The following is a 26,181-nucleotide window of genomic DNA, read 5'->3' as shown; positions in this document are numbered from 1 at the left end:
ATGAGGTCGAACAAGAAGTAGAGGATATGCTCAAACTAGGATTCATCGAAGAGTCCAACGGGGAATAGGCCAGCCAAATAGTCTTGGTGCCAAAATTCAATGGGTCCACACGATTCTATGTTGATTTCTGAGCTGTCAATGCCATATCCTGGTTTGATGCTACCCGATAACCTGGGTAGACAAAATGATCAAAGATCTAGGGGAAGCTTAGTACTTATCGGCTCTAGATCTCACCTAAGTGTACTGGCAAATCCCTTTGGATGAGCCCTGCATTCATAACTCATTGAGGGTTATATCAATTCAGGGCCCTACCCTTTGGGTTACATGGAGCACCCACTACTTTCTAGTGAGTTATGAATATTATCCAATGACCTCATTCCGCCTATGCCAAGACATACCTTGACAGTGTCATAAGAACATAATAGCCGTACTGGGTCAGCCCAATGGTCCATTAAGCCAAGTAGCCCGTTCTCATGGTGGCCAATCCAGGTCACTAGTACTTAGCCCAAAACCCAGAGTAGCAACATTCCATTCTACCAATCTAGGGTAAGCAGAGACTTCCCCCATGTCTTAATAACAGACTATGGACTTTTCCTCCAGAAAGTTGTCCATACCTTTCTTAAAACTAGCTCCCTATTCACTTTTACCACAACCTCTGGCAACGCATTCCAGAACTTAACTATTCCTCCTATTGGTTTTAAAATATTTCCCTGTAATTTAATCAAGTGTACCCTAGTTTTTATAATTTTTGATGAAGTGAAAAATCGATCCACTTGTACCCGTTCTACTCTACTCAAGATTTTGTAGACATCAATCATATCTCCCCTCAGCCTTCTCTTTTCCAAGCCCTAACCTTTTTAGTCTTTCCTCATATGAAGAATTGATAGCAACATGTGCAACATCTCACAGCCACCTGTATTGCCCTTCGCAGGGCAAACCTCACAGCTAACCCCAAAACATACTCATTCAGTCAGAAAGTAGTACAGTACCTGTATTTTCACTTAGGAAATAGATGGGTTAAACTCGTGCCCTCCAAGGTAGAGGCCATTCAAGTGAACCTACACCCACCAAGAAACAACTGAAACATTTCTTAGGGATGATTACTATTGAAAATTCATACTTAACTTTGCAGAGAAAGCAACTTGACTCAGATTTGTTACAAAAAGCCTATCCAAATAAACTGGGTTAGAATGTGGACACAGAACGAGCCTTTAGGGAACTTTAAACTGCCCTATGCTAGAAACCCATTCTTAAAAATGTTGACTTAAAGCAGGAGTTTTTCCTGCAAACTGGGACAGGGCTAGGAGCAGTGCTAAACCAAAGCCAAGGGAACATCTGGCATATCCCGTACTGTACCTAAACCGAAACCTGACATGAATGAAACAACAATGCTCTACAATCGAGAAGGAGTGTCTGTCGGCCAAATGGACCACAGACACAACAAATGAAGAATTTGAATGCCCACCTTATGCACTGGTATCTGATGCTACAAACCTATTGCTTCAAGGTGGAACATTGCACTGGGAAGGCCCAGAGCAATGCGGACTATCTGTCCCTAGAAGGAGCATCGGTATATCCTGCCATCAACTCGTGCTCGAGTCCTAGTCCAATGTTAGCTGAATATTGGAGAAGAGCAAAGCATACCAAAAACCCCTATACCTTTGGTTCATCGACCACAGCAAAGCTGTTGTGCACACAAGTTCTTCACCCTCTAAACTGTACTGTTCCTTCAGTTTGTTAAACCAGCCAGCATGCTCTGCACTGCTCTGACGGTCATAGAATTCCTATGAGCATCAGAGCAGCACACAACATTTAGCCCGCCAGCCAGCGCTAAAAACCTCTTCCGTGCTTTTGTAAAAAAAGGGTGGAGGGGTTTGTAATTACTTATTCCATACTGGGTGATGGTGGTTCTGTGTTCTGTGTGTATAAAAGACATAGTTTTCTGTTAACTTTGACCAGCCTTGTTTGGCGAAATGCATCAGGCATGGTTTTTGGGAGCACCTTGAATAAACTAGATTTGAATCTCCTTATTGTCTGCTGATCTTCTTTTGTTCCACGATGAATTCTTTGGTGGACCGCTTGCCTTGATGTTTTGTTATAAGTTAACATACTTGGAGTGGAACATACTAGAGCAATTACAGATTTAGTTGTTTATACATACATATAGGTTACAGTTGGACGACAGAGGGAGGCAGTTAAGAGGAGTTGCAAACTTGGTTATTAATATAGACCTATGTTTCAGATAGTATTACTGATTTACAATGCATTTAAACACTTTTATATACATATGGAAAGGGATCAGAGTTAAAGTCCTGGGCAAGTAGGTGGGAAAGAGGTGGGATTTGTTCAGAGATGTTTGGGGCTTGCATAGAACTGAAACTGTACACTGGCACTGGTATGGTAATCTTTGTTGCTTGTTTTGAATTTTAAAATAAAAGAAAAAAGAAATACAAGTGGAAATAAAGAAGTAAATAAGAAAACAGGTAAATAAATGGAGCCGGGGCAGGTCTAGGGGGCCCAGTGTACTTGTGTGTCTAGAGGTGCTCGAAGAATTAATCATGCCCTTGTCATCCCTCCCATATGTCACATCCTCAACCTATCACTCTCCATTGCAACTGTTCCTGATGACTTCAAACATGCTGTTGTCACACTCCCTCCTCAAAACACACTCATTAGATCTCATATGCCCCTCCAACTATTGCCCAATCTCTTTCCACCCCTTCTTATTCAAGTTACTTGAACGTTCTGTTCACTACTGTTGCCTGGACTTCCTCTCATCCCAAGCTATTCTTTATCTGCTTCAGTCAGGTTTTCACCTGCTGCATTCCACAGAAACTGCCCTTAATAAAGTTTCTAACAACCTGTTCCTAGCCAGATCCAAAGACCTCTACTCTATCCTCAACCTTCTCAATCTATCTACCACCTTTGATACTATTGATCATCACCTGCTCCTTGATACGCTATCCTCGCTGGGATTCCAGGGCTCTGCTCTCTCTTGTTTTTTTTTTTCTTAGGGTCTCAGAGGAGGAAGATTCCTGGGGCACAGGGCCTCAGAGGAGGAAGATTCCTGGGGCACAGGGCCTCAGAGGAGGAAGATTCCTGGGGCACAGGGCCTCGGAGGAGGAAGATTCCTGGGGCATAGGGCCTCAGAGGAGGAAGATTCCTGCTGCTTAGGGCCTCAGAAGAGGAAAATTCTTGCAGCTTAGGGCCTCGAATGGGATTTTCCTGGGGTTTAGGCCTCGAATGGGAAATGTTCCTGGGGCTTAGGCCTCGGATGAAAAATAATAATAATAATAATACATTTATTCTTGTATACCGCCCAACCACAAAGTTCCAGGCGGTTAACAACAAAGAACTGTACAATCAGTGAAAGATACATCAGGTTGCTAAAAATGAATGACAAGAAGAAGCTTACATAATTATTTAAACAAACTTATCAAACAAGTGTATTTTAAAAAATTTTCTAAAAACGTTATAAGAATCTGACAAATAAGCGGGCTTAACCAAAAGTTCAGTTTGCCTAGTTGAAAGGTAAATGTTCTATTCAAAAATTTCTTGTAACGACAATCCTTAACTGAAGGATACATAAACATTAGATTATTACGATGCGATATATGTTTTTTGATGCGATATAAAAATTAAATTGAGAGGCTAGATATCCTGGAGCCAAACCAAAAAGAGATTTAAAGCAAAGACAACCAAACTTAAACACATGCATCAAAAGGCAACCAATGTAATTGGCGATAAAACGGGCTAATGTGATCATATTTCTTCAGACCAAAAATTAAGCGCATTGCCATATTTTGAACTAATCAAATACATTGTAAATTTTTCTTAAATCATGCAAAATAGACAATATTACAGTAGTCGAGGACAGACAGAATTAGAGACTGTACCAAAATTTTGAAATGTTCCTGTGGCTGAGTATCAGGAGAAGGAACAGTTTGTACTAGGAAGTTCTTCTTTACCCAACGTGTGGTGGACAACTGGAATGCGCTTCCAGAGGACGTTATAAGGCAGAGTACGGTACTGGGGTTCAAGAAAGGATTGGACAAATTCCTACTGGAAATGGGGATAGAGGGGTATAGATAGAAGATTACTGCACAGGTCCTGGACCTGTTGGGCCGCCGCGTGAGCGGACTGCTGGGCACGATGGACCTCGGGTCTGACCCAGCAGAGGCATTTCTTATGTTCTTAAGTACTAAAGGAGAGAGGGCTGTTTAGGAGGTACCTGTGACTGTGCCATGCCCAGTGAAGAAGTGCCCCGTTTGGATTTGGAAGTCAGCGTCACCTGCCTTGATCCAAATGCTGCAGGTAAAGCTATGAGGGAAAGCAGGGGGGAGGGCCGCGAGTCTGCAGCTGGGCCTGCGTGAATCCCCTTTAATGAACAAGCCGCTGTGATGCTGTTCACTGAAGCCTTGTCAGTAGGATGTGTCAGAGCCATTGCTGACGGTGGAGAAGGAGTGACATGCCTCTTTACTGCCAGGAGTCCCTTCTTCCCTTTCTTAGTAAACGCCACTATGGCTGAACCTTTATGATTCATCAGCTCTGGTGGGTTTATGCTACCCTCCCCCACCGGAACTGAAGCGGGGCCCTGAGGGAAGGGAACTGAAGAAGTCAGCTGATTTGCCGGTATTTTTTCTTTGCCGGTGTACAGACATCCTGAAGAGTCTTTGTGGTCCTAGCAACCGCCGTCTGAGAACGTGGTTTCCCAACTGGCTGTCACAGAACAAGGAAAAGCTTGTTTTATTTATTTATTTATTTACACAGACTGCCCTAATGCAAATGCTTTCTGACTAAAAAGTCTTAAATTTTCTTATTTATTTTTTTAGAAGGAGAGAGAACCACGACTGTTAAGGAGTGGGTCAGAAAAAAACTGATAGTTGGAGGGGAGGGGACTTGAGGAGTAGGCAATCCTGCACATGCTCAGTAAGCTCAAAAGCTTTTCATAGCTATGGGAGGGAGTACCGACATCATTGGCTCAGTCAGAGACTTCACCAATCAAATGGGGCTGCATATCCCCCTGCTTGTCTCCTGTGATAAACCTACAGGAACCCTGAGGTTTATCACAGGAAAATATAGGAAAACATATAAACCCCGGTGTAGAAGGGCAGACCAAGTCAGAGGCCATGACAGAAATTTAGTTGACTACCCTATATAGTGAAGATGAGACTGAGACAGAACAGGAAAGCTTTGCCTTACCTAAGGCAATGCCAAAGCAAAGCAGGAAATCTCTGCCCTACTATTATCTAGTTCCTGTAAGGCAGAAAACAGACAGACAGTTTTCCCTCAGAGAAATGTCCCAGGCTGAGGAAGGAAAGTCCTTCCCCCCACTGAAGCCAAGGGGTGTGTGTTTTTTTTTCCTCAGCTTAAAGCTAGGCTCAGCAGAGAGCAGAGGAGGACAGGACAGGAGGAGAGACAGGAAGTTTACCCCAGACCAGGCAGGCAGGCCTGACTGGCAAATGAGAGATGAGCAATAGAGAATGACACGGTGACAAAATTCATCACCATTCCCGTCCCCGCGAATAACCGCGGCAAACCATCTTCATGTCATTCTTTAAGGAGAGAGGGAAGAATCAGAGTATGAATTGCCACAATCACTGACCCTCAAGCTTTGCTTTGAAGAGTGCTGGTGTAGAAGGATTGAGATGGAAATAGACACTAGAAAATGACATGGGATTATTTCCCGCGGTTATCCGTGGGGACGGGACGGTGATGAATTTTGTTACCGTGTCATTCTCTAATGAGCAAGGTGAAGGAAGCCTTCCTTCAGGAGTATGTTCCTCAGAGCTGAGTGAGGATATGATATGGGAAGACAGCAATGCTACAGCTGAGATTTGGCCAGAACAAATAGAAGTGGCTTGAAACAAGCGTGACTCTTTTGGATGTTTTCCATGGCTGTTTTTTTTTTTCCTCTGGTAAACAGACTGTGTGGGTTACCAGAGAGGTTAATTTTGGACTGTAAAGTTTTCTGCATTTTTCCTCTATGGACTGGAAAATAGCTAACGTCGTTCCTCTGCATAAAAAAGGTTGCAGGACAGAGGCTGCGAATTACAGACCGGTAAGTCTCACATCGGTAGTGAGTAAACTCATGGAGACACTCATCAAACGCAAGTTGGACATGATACTAGACGAGGAGGAACTACGCAATACCCACCAACATGGATTCACCAAGGGTAGGTCCTGTCAATCCAATCTCATCAGTTTCTTTGACTGGGTAACAAGGAAACTGGATTTGGGAGAGTCCCTAGACGTCGTGTACTTGGACTTCAGCAAAGCTTTTGATAGCGTCCCCCACCGCAGGCTATTGAGCAAAATGAAATCGATGGGATTAGGTGAAACACTTACAGCATGGGTTCACGATTGGCTGAGTGGTAGACTTCAGAGGGTGGTTGTTAATGGTACCATCTCTAAAACATCGGAGGTAGCCAGTGGGGTGCCGCAGGGCTCAGTCTTGGGCCCGATCCTGTTCAACATATTTGTAAGAGACATGACTCAAGGACTTCAAGGTAAAATAACATTATTCGCTGATGATGCCAAACTATGTAATATTGTGAGTAACGACAATCTGTCCGACAGCATGACGCAAGACCTGCTTTTGTTGGAATAGTGATCCTCGACCTGGCAGCTTAGCTTCAACGCTAACAAATGCAAGGTCATGCACCTTGGCAACAATAATCCGTGCAGAACATACACATTGAATGGAGAAACCTTAGCAAGGACTGCCACAGAATGGGATTTGGGGGTGATCATCAGCGATGACATGAAAACGGCCAAACAAGTGGAGAAGGCTTCATCTAAGGCTAGGCAAATGCTGGGTTGTATCCGGAGAAGTTTTGTTAGTCGGAAGCCCGACGTCCTAATGCCTTTGTACAGAACCATGGTGAGGCCTCATCTGGAGTACTGCGTACAATTCTGGAGGCCACATTACCGCAAAGATGTGCTGAGAATCGAGTCGGTACAGCGAATGGCCACCAAGATGGTCTCGGGGCTCAAATATCTATCATACGAAGAAAGGCTGAACGAATTGCGGCTATACTCTCTCGAAGAACGTAGGGAGAGAGGGGACATGATTGAGACGTTTAAGTATGTCACTGGTCGCATCAAGGTAGAAGATAATGTTTTCCTTCTTAGGGGACCCTCGGCCACAAGAGGACACTCGCTGAAAATAAAGGGCGGGAAGTTTCATGGCGACATCAGGAAGTACTTCTTCACTGAAAGAGTGGTGGACAGCTGGAATAGGCTCCCAGTACAGGTGGTTGAGGCCAGCAGCATGCAAGTTTTTAAGATCATTTAGGATGCTCATGTCGGATCTCTTCGAGGGAAAAGGACATCAGAGAGCAATTAACTAGGGGGGTGGGTCAATGGAGTGGGCAGACTCGATGGGCCTTGGCCCTTTTCTGCCGTCACTTTCGATGTTTCTATGTTTCTAAGCAAAGGGACAGTATCCTTCACTGTACCAAAACGGTGACTAAATTAAACCAAACGCTGAGCAGGAAACTCAGCCTGTTTGTTTCTCGGATTCACTGTTAACAGATCTCCGTGTGAAAACCCCAGCTGATAGTGGTTACTATAGCAACCTGTTAATTGCATTTAGCCTGCCTGCTTCTCAGAAATGTATTGAGGACTTCTGAGTGTAATACTGCTATGTTTTTTCTCTGAATGATTTAAAGCTGTGTGTGCCTTGCTAAGGAACCTGCTTCCCAGAAGTATAAATGATTCTGTCTCTTTCTCATGGCTACCTGTACCAGCAGCCCAGTAGTCATGGCTCATTAATCACTGCCATAAACTTCTATATCTTGCAGCTCAGAAATAGGGAGCCGCTTATTTCAGCTGGTGTACAACAGTGAAACATTTAAGCTAAAGGATTGTATTCTTTTTTCTGCATAATAAAAGCCTAACCTTAAGACTCTGGTGAAGAGGACTGTATATAATTTGCCTACTAAAGCCCAGAGCTGGTAATTGAGTTAAAGTTTGTTTTGAGGAACCTTTTATTTTGGTTATATTTTCATGCTCACATTGAAACCTGATGGACTATGATTTTAAGGCCAGTGGCCAAATAAAGCTTATGATTTTTCACCAAGGCCATTCTGACTACATGGTGTCCTTTAAAGGAACCTTGGAGATAAACTAAGATTGGCAACTGCCTAGTGGTAACCAATTTAAAAGGCACCCTAATTCTAAAGGTACCATGCCAGATTGGAGCAATATGTCGCTACCTGACTGCCCTTTATGCTCTTTGAGGGCACAGGTGTGACACTCCGGAGAAACCTCAGCATTATGGGTCCACAGAAACCTCAATAAATTAGAAAACTAAATGGTTAATTAAATAGTTAACTATAAAGAGGCTGAACTGTCTTTTTTAAACCATAATTTCACCCAAATTAAATTAAACTGATGGGAACAAGCCTCAGAATGCGGAGTGATTGTCCCACATTGGAATTTCTTCCAAAAGAAGAAAGAGTCTTATCTCTTTACTCCTGATGACATTGCCAGCTTGAGCCCGTCCTCCCTACCATATTTACCATATAAATTCATTACATTATTTTATTAAGAATCCATTGATATATTAACAATCCCTTAATTTATTCTTCATTAATATCTTATTATTTAATCTAATATTAATCTTAAACACATCATCAAATTTTTTAAAACCTTTGTAGCTCAAAAATATCTCATGACTGGTTAGGGGTTCTCTAAAAAACTGTTAAAAAGAACAATTCATCTCAACACTCAGAACCGATAGCAAAAAAGTGCTTTAACTTATTAAAGTATACTGGTGCTTTAAGGTGCTTCAAAAAAGTGCTTCAGTGCTGTAAACAAGTTTCAATTGATTTTCAGTTGATTCAAAGCTTTTCAATTAATTTGATACTTCATAATTTACTACTTCAAAGATTCAATGCTTCTCAAGAGCTAAAAAGTGCTTGTGTGTCAGAAATAACTCTTAATTGATTTTAAACTCCATAAATACTCAAGAAATCAAAGTACTTAGCTTATATCTTTTGCTCTTTCTAAAACCGAAGTGGTTGCTTGCATTTTCTATCAAGGATCTAGTTAAAGGTTTGATAGCTCCAAGAGAACTCAGACATCTAGTTCATGCTCAGCAGCCAATTTTAAAAAGTCCCAATGGCGCCAGGTCAGCCTCCGAGCTCCCCTGCATAGGAGGGAGACTTTCAGAGTTCTGGAAGATTTGGGTGCAGATGTTTTCAGGCCAGTGGATACTGGACGTAATTCGAACAGGCTACATGGTCAAATTTTATCACCCACTCTGGGACCTCTTCTTGCACTCTCTGATAGGAAGACCGGAGAAGGCTGCCAAAGTCAGAGTGACAGTGCAATAGTTGTTGCAGATTGGAGCCATAGAGCTCAGGGAAATACCCTATATACTTTTTCATGCCCAAGAAACACTCAGATGATTAGAGGCCAATCCTAGATCTCAAGGCAGTCAATGCAGCGTTGAAAACATATTTCCAGATCACAGAAAATTTCTCAGGTTTTATGTGCTAGAGAAAAACTTTCAGTTCTTGGCACTGCCTTTTGGATTGGCCAATGTGCCGTGCACCTTCACCAAAGTAATGGTGGTGGCAGCAGCCCATCTGTGCAAGGCAGGAATCCAGGTTCATCCTTACTTAGACGATTGACTAATCAGAGCACTGTCCTTGTTGAACTGCCACCAGGCAGTTGCTTAGGTAGTCCAGTTCTTACAGAATCTTGGATGGATTATCCGTTTCAGAAAGAGCCATCTAGAACCAACTCAGTGTCTGGAGTATGTGGGAATCCTGTTCAACACAGTAGAGGGTCAAGTGGTTCTTCAAGTCATGCAAACTGACATCTCATGCACAAAAACAGGATGTCCGGGGCGGTACTTGGAGAGACCTCCCAGGAAAGAGACTTTGGAGTTCTGATTGACAAGTTGATGAAGCCGTCTGCACAATGTGCTGTGGCGGCAAAAAAGGCGAACAGAATGCTAGGAATGATAAAGAAGGGGATAACGGATAGATCAGAGAAGGTTATCATGCCGCTGTACTGGGCCATGGTGCGCCCTCACCTGGAATACTGCATCCAGCACTGGTCACCATACATGAAGAAGGACACGGTACTACTTGAAAGGGTCCAGAGAAGAGTGACTAAAATGGTTAAGGGGCTGGAGGAGTTGCCGTACAGTGAGAGATTGGAGAAACTGGGCCTCTTCTCCCTTGAAAAGAGGAGACTGAGAGGAGACATGATCAAAACATTCAAAATATGAAGGGAATAGACTTAGTAGATAAAGACAGACTGTTCACACTCTCCAAGGTAGGGAGAACGAGAGGGCACTCTCTAAAGTTGAAAGGGGATAGATTCCATACAAACGTAAGGAAGTTCTTCTTCACCTAGAGAGTGGTGGAGAGCTGGAACGCTCTTCCGGAGTCTGTTGTAGGGGAAAACACCCTCCAGGGTTTCAAGACTAAGCTGGACAAGTTCCTGCTAAACTGGGATGTTTGCAGGTGAGGCTGGACTCATTTAGAGCACTGGTCTTTGACCTGGGGGCCGCCGCATGAGCAGACTGCTGGGCAGGATGGACCACTGGTCTGACCCAGCAGTGGTCTTATGTTCTTATGAAGCCAGCTCCTATGGCTTGGCATTACCTGAGGGTTCTGGGGTCCATGATGGCGACCATAGAGGTGATTCCATGGGCAAGAGTGCACCTGCACTCCCTGCAGAGCTCACTGCTGGCATATTGTCTCCTCAGTTGTATTCACTCCAGAAGGAGTTGGCCTGGATGACAGGGGCACAGAGATGTGGGTGATGCTAACGACAGATGCCAGTTTCTACTGCTGGGATGGTTATTACAAGGCCGATGTCTGCCATTGCAGAAAACGGTCCATCAACAGACTGGAATTGAGAGCCATTTTGTTAGCTCTCCTCTTTTTCCCAGACATGGTTAAAAGGCAAGGCTTTCAGAGTATTCTGGGACAATTCCACATTGGTGGCATATGGCAATAGGGAGCCAATTGTTCTTCTCTGAAGCTGGAAGCCCAATCATTTTGGTAGGCGGAAGTCCTCCTACAGGTGATAACAATGATGCATGTAGTTGGAGTGGACAATGTCCAAGCTGACTACCTTAGCAGTTGGACACTGGATCCAGAGGAATGGACATTGTCCCAAAGAATGTTCAAATGCATTGTGAGATGCTGGGAATGCTTGACATTCGATCTTACAGTGTCGGCAGACAACAAGAAAGCCTCTCAATTTTTCAGTCTAAGATTTGAGTCGGGAATCAGAATGAACGCTCTCGTACAACCTTGACCGGCAAGAGAAGTGCTGTATGTGTTCCCACCATGGCCAATGATAGGCCGAGTCATTTGCAGAAAAACAATCCATCAGGGATTGACAGTCATCATAGCCCAGATTGACCGTGTCACACATGGTACGCAGATCTGATCCACTTGCAGTGGGAGAGCTGCCTCAGACTACTGCTGCATTACGGAATCCCGTCTAATGGGCCCATAGTATTAGACAATCTGGGATGCTTTGTCTTATGGGGTGGCTGTGGAGCACACAACCGTAGAGCCGGAAGGATATTTGTAGATGGTGATATTGACTCCTGAGTTTTAGAAAACCATCAACAGTACTGGCCTATTCTAAAGCATGGAAAAATTTTTTAGCATTTTTGCAAGGATAAGCAGCTGGATCCTTCCCAAGCTTCCATTCCTGAGGTCCTTTTGTTCTTTCAGGAAGGATTAAAGAAGGGCTTGGGATCTCTTAAATTTCAAGTAGCTTTCGGGCCAGAATAGATTGAGCATTTCTAGCTTCTCATCTAGATGTTTCCAGGTTCCTGAAGGGAGCACTGAGGCTCCGCCCTCCGGTGAGGGTGCCATTCCTAACATGGAATCTTAATATCACATTACGGGCCCTCACTAAGGCTCTGTATGAACCTTTATTGGAATTGTCTATCATGGATCTGAATGAAGACAGTGTTTTTGGTCGCAATCACTTGGGTTAGGAGGGCTAGGAGGCCTTTTCTCAGATTCACAGAAGCAGGAGTGTCTTTGCACACCATGCTTTTCTTATGTAAACCTTTTCCTACCCTTTCTCATTTTTAAGTTCTTGTAAACCTTGCCTAGCTCTACTTCCGTGGAGATGATGCGGTATATAAACTTAAGGTTTAGTTTAGTTAGTTTTTGCCAAAGGAGGTTTCAGCATTCCATGTTAATCAGGAAGTGAGATTACCTGCATTTCAGCACATAGGCAAAAATAAACAGGACAAGATTTTGAGGTTGCTGGATGTGCAAAGGGTGCTTCTTCGCTATCTTGAGGTGACAAATCAAAATAGAAGAAAAAAAAAATTATTGTAAGACAGTGGGTTAGAGTTCCACTGCTCACTGTACTCTGCTTTTACAGAGCTATAGAAATGTTAGTGCTGTAGGTGGTGAATTGGTTTCACCTTTTTTTTCAGTTTCAATGTCTGTTTATTGTTTTTTGTTCCTATTGCAGAGCAGAGCAAAGTTAACGTTATCGGGGAGTCCCCTGTACCCCTCCTTGTTATCATTTTCTCTTTTAGGGGTTATTGCTTGCTTTGGTACGAACTGAAGAGAGAGGGCACTGCCCAGGGAGACAAAGAGAATGAGCTGAGAAAAATGATTGATGCCTTCTATAATCCAACTCTTGAGTCCATCCATGAGGAATCATATGCTGTTCTACAGGAAAGAGCATTATCGAGGTAAGAACCTAATTCTTCCTTTCCATTCCCTCTTTCCAGGTTAACACACAATGCTTCTTCCTTACCTTATGTCATGCTGTTCTGTACTTTAATATTTTTTCTTAACATAAAGTACCACTCTTCCATTTTTTTCCCCTACTCTGTCCTTCCTGAATAGATTATAGCCAGGTATAACTATATTCCAGTCATGGTTCTCCATGAATCATGTCTCCCTAACTGTCACTAAATCTATGTCAGCTTCTACTATTGGAATCTCTAGATCTAGAAATGTGTTTCCCATACTACAGACATTGATATACAAAGTTCTCCAGATAGTACAAATTTTCCCTTATTTCTATAAAGTTATTTGATGTCTAACATTCCTGAGGATTATTAATGACTTCTCCAATTCCCCCCCCCTACCAAATGTTTAGGAAGGCAATCAAAACCTACCTTTTTGATAAATTCCTCTAACCTCTCCCCCCCCTCTTCCTTACCTCCTCCTCAGACCTTGACTTACCTCAGACTCTCGACTCCTCCAATCCTGTCAGCCACCAAATGGCTTAACAAAATGGATCACCCTATCCAACTAATCACCCCTTCTTCGTTACCTCCCTTATTTAATGCCTCTGCTCGGCTTTATCGAACTCCGCAGTATATATCACCGCCGTATGTAACACTACTGTATGAACTCCGCTATATATATGCAACTTACAACAAATGTAACTTCTCTGCAATAGTAACCGACCTGAAAAATAACTTCACCGCAAATGTAGCGTCGCCGAAAATGTAAATGTAGCTATGCCAAAAAAAAAAAAAAAAGTGTAACTTCGCTGTAATGTACAGTCTCTTCATCTGTTAACCGCATAGAACTTCCATGGTAATGCGGTATACAAAAATAAAGTTATTATTATTATTATTTGTTCACCCATAGCTAGTGAATTTAGTTTAAAGCCCTCATTAGTCCCCCAATAGTTCATTAGCCAGTCTATTACTGAAGACACATTATCCCTTCTTTGATAGATGGACACCTCTTGGAAAATCATTCCATGATCTAGTAAACTAAAGTGTTCACATTGTCACCATCCATGTAGCAATACATTCATCTCCAAGATGCGAGTTTCCCTCTTTTGGCCTTTATCCTCAACAGAAATGATTGATGAGAACACTACATATGCACCTAACTGCTTCACCGTCTGTCCCAGAGCTATGAAGTCATGTTTGATATGTTTAGTGAGATACCTTGCAGTATCATTTGTGCCAATATTGATAAGCAGCATAGGATAGTGGTCAGTAGGTTTAATGAGTCTCAGCAAACTTTCTTCTACATTTTGAATCTTGGCACCAGACAGATAGCACACCTCTCTAGACATCAGGTCCCATGAGCAGATGGATGCCTCTGTACCCCTCAGAAGAGAATCACCAAACATCACTACCTTTCACTTCTTATTGGTCACTGATCCAGCAGCTGTTGGATTTTTCAGATTTATTTCCTCTTGTTCTTGAGATATTTTCAGCTCTTCTACCTCCAGGTCTGCAAAATGGTTCTTCAGTTCAACAGAAGATGGAGTTAGGGAGTTGATTTTGTAGGATCTGATTATCTCTGTCCAATTGTCCATTTTCTACACAATATCTCTTTCTCCTTTGCTGGAGATCCCCAATGTTGCAAGATGCATTTCCTGGATGGATTTCTGGTTGCCACATATGCTTTTAGTCTGGCCACCTCCTCTCTTAATTCTTCTTTTTTCATGAGAGATTCAATGTACATACATTTTTCATATGAAAGCAGTCCCTCTCCTTGGATTAATCATTCAGTTTGACAGAGGCAGAAGCTGTAATGAGAGTAACAGCTTTGGAGATTTGATGTTTCTTAGCCATGGCTATTAGAAATCCAGACCTGTGCATACTTTATAACTTATTGATTTTATGCAACACCACATGAGTTACTCTGGATACTGCCTGCCCCTTCATTGTATGTGGGTTTTTTTTAGTTATTTAAAAATATTTCATTGCTTGCCCTTCCATAGGAGAACTTTTCTCAAAGCTTTATGTTCCTAGTTCCAGCTCTGTGAGTACAGTGTAATACCATAATTCAATGGTCTCCAATATTTTTCATGTAAAGGTTTGCGTGTGAATATGAGAAATCTGAGTGCCACTAAAAGATTTCAAGCTTACACATACTACTAGTTTTGTAAACCGCCTTGACCTGCTTGTTCAGACTGTATATTAAACATTAGTATCCTGGCAGAATTCTGTGCAACAAAAATCAGAATTCTGTGGAAAGAAATCAAAATTCTGCAAGTTTGACAACATTTAAACAATATTTTTGCTAATTAGTATCAAGAATTTCAGTACAATTCAGTATTTTCATTACATTGTACTATAAAAAACAAAGAGCCTTTAAATTTTTCTCACTTAGGGGAAGATTCTCAAAACTTAACTTTGCCTTTAACACAGACGCTAAACCTGCTCAAGCTGGTTTAGCTTGTATGTATTTTAGTGGCAGATTATTAAAATGGCTTACCGATCTTTTCCGAGCTTCCAAGCAGTCTCTAATTCTGCCATGCAAATGGGCTCATCAATATTTAAATGAGAACTCCAGGTGATTCTTCATTATCACTGAATGATTCTCCAAGCGCAGCGTTGGCTTTTGGCAACCAAAAATCAACAACTGGTCTGGGAGTGTCGAGGTTTGTGCTGGTACTGTAAAAAGTGCATCTGTGGCTTGTGTTTTTACTGTGGCTCATAAAAAAAAAAAAAATTATATATATATATATATATATATATATATATATATGATTCGCATAAATTATATAGTTATTTATTTTGGGGTGGGGTGAACATAAGCATGCTTGAGCTTGTGTATTATAGGCATATCTTATGTGCCTACTCCCTTCTGCCACCAAGCAACCCCCCCTGAAACTTCCTGGCAGTGGGAGAGATGCCTACTCCCTTCCACCACTGCTGTCAAGCAACCCCTCCAACACATGCACCCCCCTTCCCGGAAGTGGGAAGGAGGCCCTGCACTGTACCCTCCACCCAGCAGCCAGCAAGCTAGGGGAATGGGCGACGAGATGGCAGATGAAGTTCAAGGTTGAGAAATGTAAAGTACTACATGTGGGAAGCAGAAACACGAGGTACAGCTGTACGATAGGAGGGATGTTATTGAAGGAGAGTACCCAAGAAAGGGACTTGGGGGTAATGGTGGACATGACAATGAAGCCAACGGCACAATGCGCAGCAGCCGCTAAGAGAGCGAATAGAACGCTAGGTATAATCAAGAAGGATATTACTACCAGAACGAAAGAAGTTATCCTGCCGTTGTATTGGGCGATGGTGCGTCCGCATCTGGAGTACTGCGTCCAATATTGGTTGCCGTACCTTAAGAAGGATATGGCGTTACTTGAGAGGGTTCAGAGGAGAGCGACATGTCTGATAAAAGGTATGGAAAACCTTTCATACGCTGAGAGATTGGAGAAACTGGGACTCTTTTCCCTGGAGAAGAGGAGACTTAGAGGGGATATGATAGAGACTTACAAGATCATGAAGGGCATAGAGAGAGTGCAGAGGGACAGATTCTTCAAACTTTCAAAAAATAATAGAACAAGAGGGCATTTGGAAAATTTGAAAGGGGACAGATTCAAAACAAATGCTAGGAGGTTCTTCTTTACCCAACGTGTGGTGGACACCTGGAATGCGCTTCCAGAGGGCGTAATAGGGCAGAGTACGGTACTGGGGTTCTAGAAAGGATTGGACAATTTCCTGCTGAAAAAGGGGATAGAGGGGTATAGATAGAGGATTACTGCACAGGTCCTGGACCTGTTGGGCCGCCGCATGAGCGGGCTGCTGGGCACGATGGACCTCAGGTCTGACCCAGCGGAGGCATTGCTTATGTTCAAAATGGAAGGGCCTAAGGCTCTGATTGGCTCAGGTTGGTTAAGGACCTATGGGCCAATCAGAGCCTTAGGCCCCTCCCTGGTGTATCCCAGGATGTGCTGGGGAATGGAAGGCCTGTCATTTTGAAGAGGCAGACCTGCTGGCCAGAGGGAGTAGGCATCCCTCTGTCCGGCTCTTGTGAATAAGGTAGAGGGTTGGGGGGTCATTGGAGGAACGTGGGGGGGGGGGGTCATCAGAGGTGCAGAAGGTGAGCGTGAGCATCCCTCCTGCTGCCGGGGGGATCTGTATATTGATCGCTCTCACAAGCAATCAGCATGTGCACTGTTTTTTAAGAATGATTCATCTTTTTGAAATCATTACAGTAGCAGCTGTGACTTCATCCTGTCTGATTTTACCACAAAAATTAGAGAATCTTCCCCTCAGTGACTTTCTTCTAGCACAGGGGTTTCAAACTCAGGCTTGTGGGCCAAATTTGTCCCACAGGGTAATTAAATTTGGCCTGCGAGAAAATACCCTGTTCCTTCCCTCCCTTCATCTCATTGTCCACCATTTCTCTTCCAGCTTCCCAGTCTCACCTTCAAAGCAGCCTGCAGAGGATCCCCAGTTGGCTATAGCGATCCTAGCAGGCTGCCATAGCCTCCGCCGCACGTTCCCTCTGCCACGGTCATGTACGTCAGAGGAGGGACAGGACCATGGCAGAGGAAATGTGCTGCAGAAGCCGATGACAGCCCGCTAGGATCACTACAGCTGACCGGCGATCCTCTGCAGGCTGCTTTGAAAGTGAGAAAGGGAAGCTGGAGGATGCTAGAAAGAAGGGGGAAAACATGCAGGTTTTGGGAGAAGGTTCCTGGTGTAAAAATACATGGAAGGGAGGTCCAAAGAGACATACATATGCAGGACTGAGGTGGGGAGGGGAAGAAATAATGGGTCTAAAAACAGAGGAGAGGGAGAGAGATGGGGACAATGGATGGAGGGAGGGAAGGAACAGAAAGGGAGAGAAGTTGGACATAAAGGATTGTGTGGAGGAGGGATAGAGATACTTGTTAGGAGGGTAGATGGTGGACCCTGGGATGGTGGGGAAGGAGGGAGATATGCTGGAGCAAATGGTAGTTGAGAAAAGGAGAGATGGTGGATCTGGGGATGGTGGGGTCCATCGCTGCAGCTGCGGGGATGGAGACAAAAAAAGGGAAAGATGCCAGACATCCGGGGGAGGGAAGGGAAACGGAAAGGGAGGACAGAGATGGATGGTTAGCACGGAGAAAGAAGGAAACAACAAATGGGCAGGAAACCCTGGCAAACAAGTTATCAGAAGTCAACCAGAGCCTGGGACCACAACAGGTAAAAAAAATAATTTTATTTTCTTTTTTGTGATTACAATATGTCAGATTTAAAATGTGTATCCTACCAGAGCGGGTGTTAGACAGCAAGCGTGAACTAGGACCTAAAAGAGAGATGAAAGTCTTTTTTATTTATTTTGTTTAACTCACAGAGCCGGCGTGGGGTTAGAAAGGTTGTAAGCCTATACTTCTACTAAGGCCAAGGGGTCCTTTTATTAAGGTGCACATTTAATGTGTGCTAATCTTTAGCGTGCACTAAATCAGTTAGTGTACCTTAATAAAAGGACCCCTAAATATTTTAATCAAAAATTTGGCCCATGACTTAGCCTATGTTTTAGATTTCAGCCCCTCATGTGATTGAGTTTGACACCCCTGTTCTAGCAGAAGATATCAAATTTAACAATGAAAAACTTCTCTCTGCATCTTTGGGGTTGGAGATGGCATTTATACAACTGAAGACCAGGCTACATTGTGAACTAAAAAAACAACAACCCAGATACCTGTTATGGTCAGCATTTTACAAAATAGGTCAAATATCAACAATTTTGGGTAATTTCCAACCAAATATTGGAAGAAATGCACTTTGGACAACTTTTTGAAACCTCTTAGACAGGCAGGTTCAACTGGTTAAAAGACTGGTAGCAGGAGACCAAGAACCATTCAAATGGTACAAAATGTTCAAGCTGTCAAAGAACTGGTCCCATGGAAACCATTTACTGTCCCCAAGATTAAAAATATTTTGAAATACAGTCAAACCTCGGTTTGCGAGTAACCCGGTTTGCGAGTGTTTTGCAAGACGAGCAAAACATTCTTGCAAAACGTGTCTCACAAACCGAGTGTTGACTCGATTTGCGAGCACCCCCCGATAACCGGCATCGCTCCCCCCCGCTCGCAAAGGGCCCCTTCCCGCTCGAATTGGCACCCCCCCTGCGAGAATAGGAACCCCCCGCCCGACCAACTTTAACTCACCCCCCTTTGGCACCGGCACGCAGCCCACAAGTGCCGGTGTCGCTTGAAGATCTTCTTCTTCCCAGTCTCTGCCGGCTTTGAGCATCTCGGCGAGAGGGAGAATTAGAAGGGCTTGAGCATGCGCAGATGCATGCTCAAAGCCGGCAGAGACTGGGAAGAAGAAGATCTTCAAGCGGCACCGGCACTTGTGGGCTGCGTGCCGGTGTCAAAGGGTTAAAGTGGGTAGGGCGGGGAATTCCTGTTCTCGTGGGGGGGGTGTCGATTTGAGCGGGGGGGGGGGGGCCTTTGCGAGCGAGGGGAGCGGTTCTCGTGCCGGTGCCAGACAGGGGGGGGGTGAGTTAAAGTTGGTTGGGCGGGGGGTGCCTGTTCTCACGGGGGGTGCCGGATCACGCGGGGGAGGGACTTTGCGAGCGGGGGGGGGGGGGGTGAGCAGCGCCCTGGCCTCGGGGGTGGAAACGTATCAAAGCGAGTTTCCATTATTTCCTTTGGGGAAACTCGCTTTGATAAACGAGCATTTTGGATTACGAGCATGCTCCTGGAACAGATTATGCTCGTAATCCAAGGTACCACTGTACTAGTCAGCATACATTTAGGTTTCTGTATAGGAAAAACGATTGATGTTTGACCAGTTTTGTAGAAGTTATGTTGATCATAGATCTGGGTTTTAGTTTTGGTTCACATTGTAGAATTTCAGTACAATCTAGTATTTTCATTTAAATTATAATAGAGAAAACATAGAGCCTGTCCACCCCCCAACCAGCACCTCTCTTACCCCTGTCCTCCCTAGCCAGAACTTCTGACTCTCTCCCCATTGTCCACAATCCAGCAGTACTTCAGCAATGCCAATTCTTGAGGCAACCTGCCAGCTCTACAGGCTTCCCTCTACCTTGGTTCATCAAGGGCGGGAATGTGGTAGAAGGAAGCCTGCAGAGCCAATGCAGGTTCTCGAAGATGTTGCCGGCATTGATTTCACAATTCTGACCCAGAGAGGGAATAATTCTGCATAGAACACAGGTATTTCTGCGTGCCTGGGGAATTCTGCACAAGTTTTTTATTGCAAAGTTGTGCAAAATTCTGCCAGGATTGAATACTGCATGCTTATATTTTAAAAGCGCAGTTTATTTTGGATTGTCAGCAGTAGCGAATTCCATAAATGAGATACCTGAGTAACACACTTAAAGAGATTGTTTGCAGTTACTATATCAGGTAGGCAAAATTGAAATCAACACATTTACAGGATTTGAAGAGCATTTCAGCCAAATGTTTGAGGGCCACAATAGAGAACTTTGGGGGCCGCATACGCATGGAAGACCACTGCCATAAATGGAGTTTGATTACTGGAGTATAAATAAATTTGTGTGTCTCTTAGAATAAAGATGGAACAGCTCATTGCAATAACACAGGAAGAGACAGAAAACCTGCGGAAGCGTGAAGTTGCAGGTAAGTCTTAGGGGTTCTAAAAATTGTACCAGTATAGTGTTCTATCCAGAAATATTGTCAAAAATAGACGCTACAAGTTGCCTGCTCATCATCCTTTATATTATGTAAACCAGTGGTGTAGCCATATGGCTAATTTCGGGTGGGCCTAAGTGCAAAATCAGTGGGCATGAAATTATCCCTACTTTCACCCCCATCCCGACTTTCTGCTCTCCACCTCTCTGCATACCCAATAAATATCTGAACTTGGGTGAATCCCCCAAACCTTGCCATCTGAAGATCTTTTCCCCCTTGAAAAAGCCAACATTCTTCCAAGCTCAGTCACGGCACCCTCTCCTAGTTGTCACCTAAGTATAAACATGAAACCTGATCGTGTGCAAAGGAGCTGATGTCCACGTCAACTTGAGGACAGTGTCACAGCTGCCATTTAAAAGAGTGCTGTCTATCTGAGGGGCAATATTTTTCATCTGGCATGGCTTGGGAATCTCTGTCAGCCACAGCAAGAATTCCAGAATCTTGAATGGGCCATGACCAATGTTCCCTCTAAGGATTGATGAGGTGTGTGCAGAAAAAAATATGCATGAGCGACAAGTTACATACTCCACAAATTTGTGAGCAGGCGCGGAGGACGAGTGCCCGTGAGATTGTGGGAGGGTTAAATACTCAAAACTTAGAAGAATAACAATTTACTTAAAGTTTTTGCTTTACATACAGTGGCGTACCTAGCATATGTAACACCCGGGGCCCATCATTTTTTGGCACCCCCCCCATCTGTAAGAAAAACATGATTTTTAGTAACAAACCACACGTCACACATGAGTACCTAGGAAAAGGCAGCATCTTACATATTGCAGTGAGCAGTATATCAATACACCCATTGTAAAACTAAACAAGCCAGACCAGCACAGATCAATCCTACACCGTCAATCCTAACAGAAAACCATGTCTTTCGAACACACAGAACACAGAAAACACCTTCACCTAGTATGGAATATGTCATCACAAACTAACCCCTCACTCTTTTACAAAACTGTAGTGTGGATTTTAGCCACAGTGGTAACAGCCCTGATGCTCATAGAATTCTGAGCATCAGAGCTGCTACCACCAAGGCTGGCGCTAAAAAACGCTCCACAGTTTTGTAAAAGGGGGGATAAAATAGAAATACACAGCTTCAACGCTCTAGCTCAGGGGTGCCCAAACTTTTTGGGCTTGCGAGCTACTTTAAAATGACCAAGTCAAAATGATCTACCAATAATAAAATTAAAAAACACAAAGCACACTATACGCTGAGAAAATGTTAATTATTATTCCTATTCTGGGTTTTTTTTCAAAGAGGTCAAGGCAGATGACTCTATGCATTGTCACCTCAGTAACAACCATACAAAAATAGACAAATATACCCCTCTTCCTTTTTATTAAACCACAATAGCAGTTTTTAGCGCAGGGAACTGCGCTAAATGCCCAGCGCTGCTCTCGATGCTCATAGGCTCCCTGAGCTAAAAAACACTATTGCGGTTTAGTAAAAGGGGGCCATAGTGCAAAATATAGACAGCAGATATAAATTCAGACACATTTTGATCACTAAATTTAAAATAAAATCATTTTTCCTACCTTGTCTGGTGATTTCATGAGTCTCTGGTTGCACTTTCATCTTCTGACTGTGCATCCAATCTTTCTTCCCTTCTTTCAGCCTGTATGCTTCCTCTCCTCCAGACTTCATTCCCTCCCCTAACTTTTTCTTCCTCTCTCCCTGCCCTTTCTTTCTTTTTTCTCTCTTGATGCCCCCTTTCTTTTTTTCTGTTTCCCTTCTGTCTCCCTGCCTGCCCCCTTTCTTTCTTTTTTTCGCCGTACCCTCCACAAAGCCACTGCTGCCACCATTGGGGGAAACAGGCTCCAAAGCCACCGCCGCGACTGCCCTATGCTCTCTCTGCTTCCCACCGTCGGACCGCCCCCCCCTTGGTACGCCACATTTCAGGTGGCGGTGCTTAGCAGCGGATGAAAAAAACAAGGCTCCGAGGAGGACGCGCAGGTATGGCGTCGCCCGAGGAGAACGACAAGCGCCGGACTCGCACCGCTTCTGTCCCCTTTTGCGGTGCCGCGCCACCGCTTGGCCTGAGCGAAATGTGTGGGGGCGAAACTTCCGGGGGCGAAACATACCTGGGGGCGAAATGTGGGGGGCGAAATGTGAGAGGCGAATTGCTGGGGGCGAAATGTGGGGGGCGAAACTTCCGTGAACCCTCGCACCCCCACCCCGACGTCCGATTCCTCCCCCAGCCTCCCCTTACCTTTGCGACGCGTGTGTGCGCTGTGACGAGAAACTTGTGCGCTGCGATGTAATATTTTGTGCGCCAGCACACGCCAGCGCAGCTTAGCGGGAACACTGGCCATGACCCACCTGGGCCCACCTGTGGTTGTGCCACTGATACAAAACATTTTTGTAATCTCATTTATTGCATGGTGAAACTGTAACACTGTTGCTGATATCATTAGACAGCTAACATGGATAAACAATGTCTTCTCTCTTATCCATAGAGAGAATGGTAGATACAGTCTAGAGAATGACACGGTGACAAAATTCATCACCGTTCCCGTCCCCGTGGATAACCGCGGGAAACCATCTTCATGTCATTCTTTAAGGAGAGAGGGAAGAATCAGAGTATGAATGGCCACATCCACTGCTTTGCTTTGCTTTGAAGAATGCTGGTGTAGAAGGACTTAGGTTGAAATAGACACTAGAAAATGACATGGGATTATTTCCCGTGGTTATCCGCGGGGACGGGAACGGTGATGAATTTTGTCACCGTGTCATTCTCTAATACAGTCCTAAAAAAGGTATAGAGGGTATAATCTGCATTGAATGGCAGGTATAACTTACAGTATTACAATGCATTCAGGAAAACATCCCTATAAGAAGAAATACCAAGCAGTTATTTTGAAAAGTGGAGAAAAGACCTCAGTTGGATCTAATCGAAAACAGATCCTCCGGACAAAGCAACTTAAAATAAAAGTTTGAAGATGCAGCACATACTTGGTCTAGAAAAACTCCACATCAAATTTATTCTTTACTTGAGTAAAAATCTAATATTGATAAGTAGCATATAACTTCCCATAGCTACAAATATCTTCTTAGCAAAAACTCAAAACAAAGAAATAAAATATAAAACTTATCTGCTGCAGGAATCTCTTCCATATGGCAAGTAAGCAGGGTACTGAGGTTGTCAAAGGGTCCAGGTCTATTCAAAATCAAGTAATATTATCCAATGGACGCCCTTCAGCAACCTCCCGACAGGGCCCCTGTTTTGTTATACTTAGTTTCGTCAGGGGAATGAGCTTTTTTGAATTTTGCCAATACTGGGCTCCTAATATCATCCCGAATAATTTTCAGTACAGAAGCTCAGCAGCCCCTCTCATCCAAATATTCTCTACTGTTTGGTCAACATCAAAAAGACTCCTTAACAGAATCCAACTAAACCTGCCATCCACAAAATACCTCCACTACAAGCAAATTTTCCACTCTATGCTAACTTATTTGGGTGTAAAAACCTGGAATGACCTACCAGAAGCTATCAGGAAAGAGAGAAACTACACCACATTTTAAAAAAAAAAACCTGAAGACTCACTTCTTTGACAATTAACTGCCTTAATTTCTGTATAGCATCCCCTACTTTTAGGTCCCTCCTCTTGCTTCTCCATGCCCCCTTCCCCTACTTTCCCCTTCCTCTTTGATCTGTCGCCTTGAGCCTGTCTAGGCATGTGCAACTCACAAATGGAAGATTAGATTAGATTTTTGTCCCTCTCTTCTTATTTCTCTGCTGACCCCCTTACCAACATCAATCTCTCTCTACTTTCTCATTCCTGTCTCTCCCCTTTCCCTCATCTGATCTCTCCATTCCTCCCTGACCCCTTCCCCTCCTCTAATCTCTCTGCCAGCTGTTTCCTTCCTTTTTTTCCTCCTCCCTTGTCCAGCAGTACCCCTTCCCTCCTCCCCCTATCTAACAGTAACTCTCTTCCCTTCCCCTCCTCCCCTCCTAGCAGCATCTCTCCTTCTCCCTCCCTCCAGGTCTAGTAGCAGCCCTCCTTTTATCCAGCAGCTTCCCAGCATCCAACAATGGCTTCCTCCTCTTCCCTCCGTTCCCTTTCCAGCAGCTCTCAGTACTTGCCTGCAGCAGCGATTCACATAGGCAGCCTTGGGTCCTTTGAGGGGTTGCATCGCTTCTGAGGAAAGAGGAAGTTGCATCATCAGAGGCAGGCCACAAAGCAGCAAAAGCCTCAAGGATGCCTAAGTGAATCGCTGCTGCTGGGAGGGGAGCAGAGGGAAGGGTAAGAAGCTGCTGTTGGATGCTCTTGCCGGCCCTGCAGAGATCGGCAGGAATTTTGTGCACCAATCTTGTCGGCCCTGCGCAGACCAGCAGGAATTTTCTGTGGACCGGCAATGGTCTGCGGACAAGAACACTACTGTATACAACTCTAATATTAGTTCAATCATTGGTCCTTAATCCTTAGCTTGATTATTGTAACATCGTTCATCTTGCTGGAACTCAAAAAAATCTTTAAAGATTATGCATAATATAGAAAGCAACGGTTAGTTTAATTTTTGATTTGAAGAAGTATGATCATGTCACTTATTTCTATCATCAACTGCATTGGCTTCTGGTTGAAGCACAGATTAAATTTTTGTTTGGCTGTTTTTGTTTTAAGGCATTAACAGGTCTATTCCCAGAGTATCTGTTGGAATCTTTGATTATTACAAACTCCAAACATTCTAGGAAATCTCATTCATTATTCTTGTTTCCTTCTGCAAAGGGATGTAAATATAAGAAATTCCAGGAGTGTTTATGGTCCTTTTATGCAGCTTCATGGATTAGGGATCTGACTCGCATATTTACATTTTCAAATTCGTATCAACAGTTTCGGCGTGCTCTAAAGACGCATCTCTTTACAGAATCTTTTGGAAGTTAGATATTGGTCGTTCCATCTTGCTGGAGCTTAAAAAATTGTTAATTCATTTTTATTGTTAATCTCTTTGAACTGCATAGAACTTAACAGTATTTGAGGTATACAAGTGAGCTTTTATGTTATGTTTATGTTATGTTATGTAATATTGAATGCACAACCCTCTAAGTAAACTTTATGTTACAAAATGCAGCTACCATTAATAATGGTATGTTAATACTTTTTTCGTATGTCTAAATTGACTGCGCTCCTGCATAATCGCCTCTCTCGGTTTTTGAAGGTTTGGGATCCTTATATTAAGTGGTCGTCGGTTTCCTAGTGGTCTCAACCAGCTACTTTTGTGGTTTCTAGTTAGCTTTCTGCACACACATGGGGTGGGGGGTTGGGGGATGGGAGGGGGAGCGGATGGGAAATTGTCTTCATTTGGACTGTTTTATCTCGTACTGAAGAATCCCAGTATGACTTTTGGCAGGGTGGGGAGATGTGATTGTATGGGCTGTTGGTTGCATTGTTCATTGGTGTGTATATTTTTGCATTTCTTCAATAAACTTTTGGAAAACAAAACAAAAAATGGTATGTTAATACTGACAGTGCACATGAACCTAGACATTCAATAAAGAACTACTCGTCCCTGAGTGTTCAATTGACTCTACTCACAGAAAAACTCAGTATGACCGTTATCAGATGTGGCAAGTTGTAGTAAGGATAAAATAAACCTCAACCGGTCAAAACTAGAAAATGCTAACAAACCAGATACCAGAATTACCTTAGTGTCAGCTTAAACATTCTGTTCAAAAATGGCTGCGTGGGTCGAGAGCATTAGAACATTATGTAGGCATCAGCAATAAATATTTAATGGATGACGACATCAGAAAGGTATGCTATTGGTTGTCAAAGAAGCTGCAAACG

The 26,181-nt window shown here is 43.6% G+C and overlaps 1 protein-coding gene across 3 annotated transcripts in view; it reads left to right on the top strand.

Annotated features, from left to right (window-relative positions):
• Positions 1–26,181, top strand: part of LRSAM1 (leucine rich repeat and sterile alpha motif containing 1) — a 542,506-nt gene that overhangs the window by 287,503 nt on the left and 228,822 nt on the right. For all 3 annotated transcript variants that reach the window (XM_033960298.1, XM_033960299.1, XM_033960297.1), the window contains one exon: positions 20,252–20,322. In XM_033960298.1, the coding sequence (XP_033816189.1) occupies positions 20,252–20,322 (71 nt within the window). The remainder of the gene's footprint in view (positions 1–20,251; positions 20,323–26,181) is intronic.

Source organism: Geotrypetes seraphini, chromosome 10 (genome assembly GCF_902459505.1).
Source record: "Geotrypetes seraphini chromosome 10, aGeoSer1.1, whole genome shotgun sequence".
Taxonomy (NCBI): Eukaryota; Metazoa; Chordata; class Amphibia; order Gymnophiona; family Dermophiidae; genus Geotrypetes; species Geotrypetes seraphini.
This window is presented reverse-complemented; position numbering and strand designations above follow the sequence as displayed.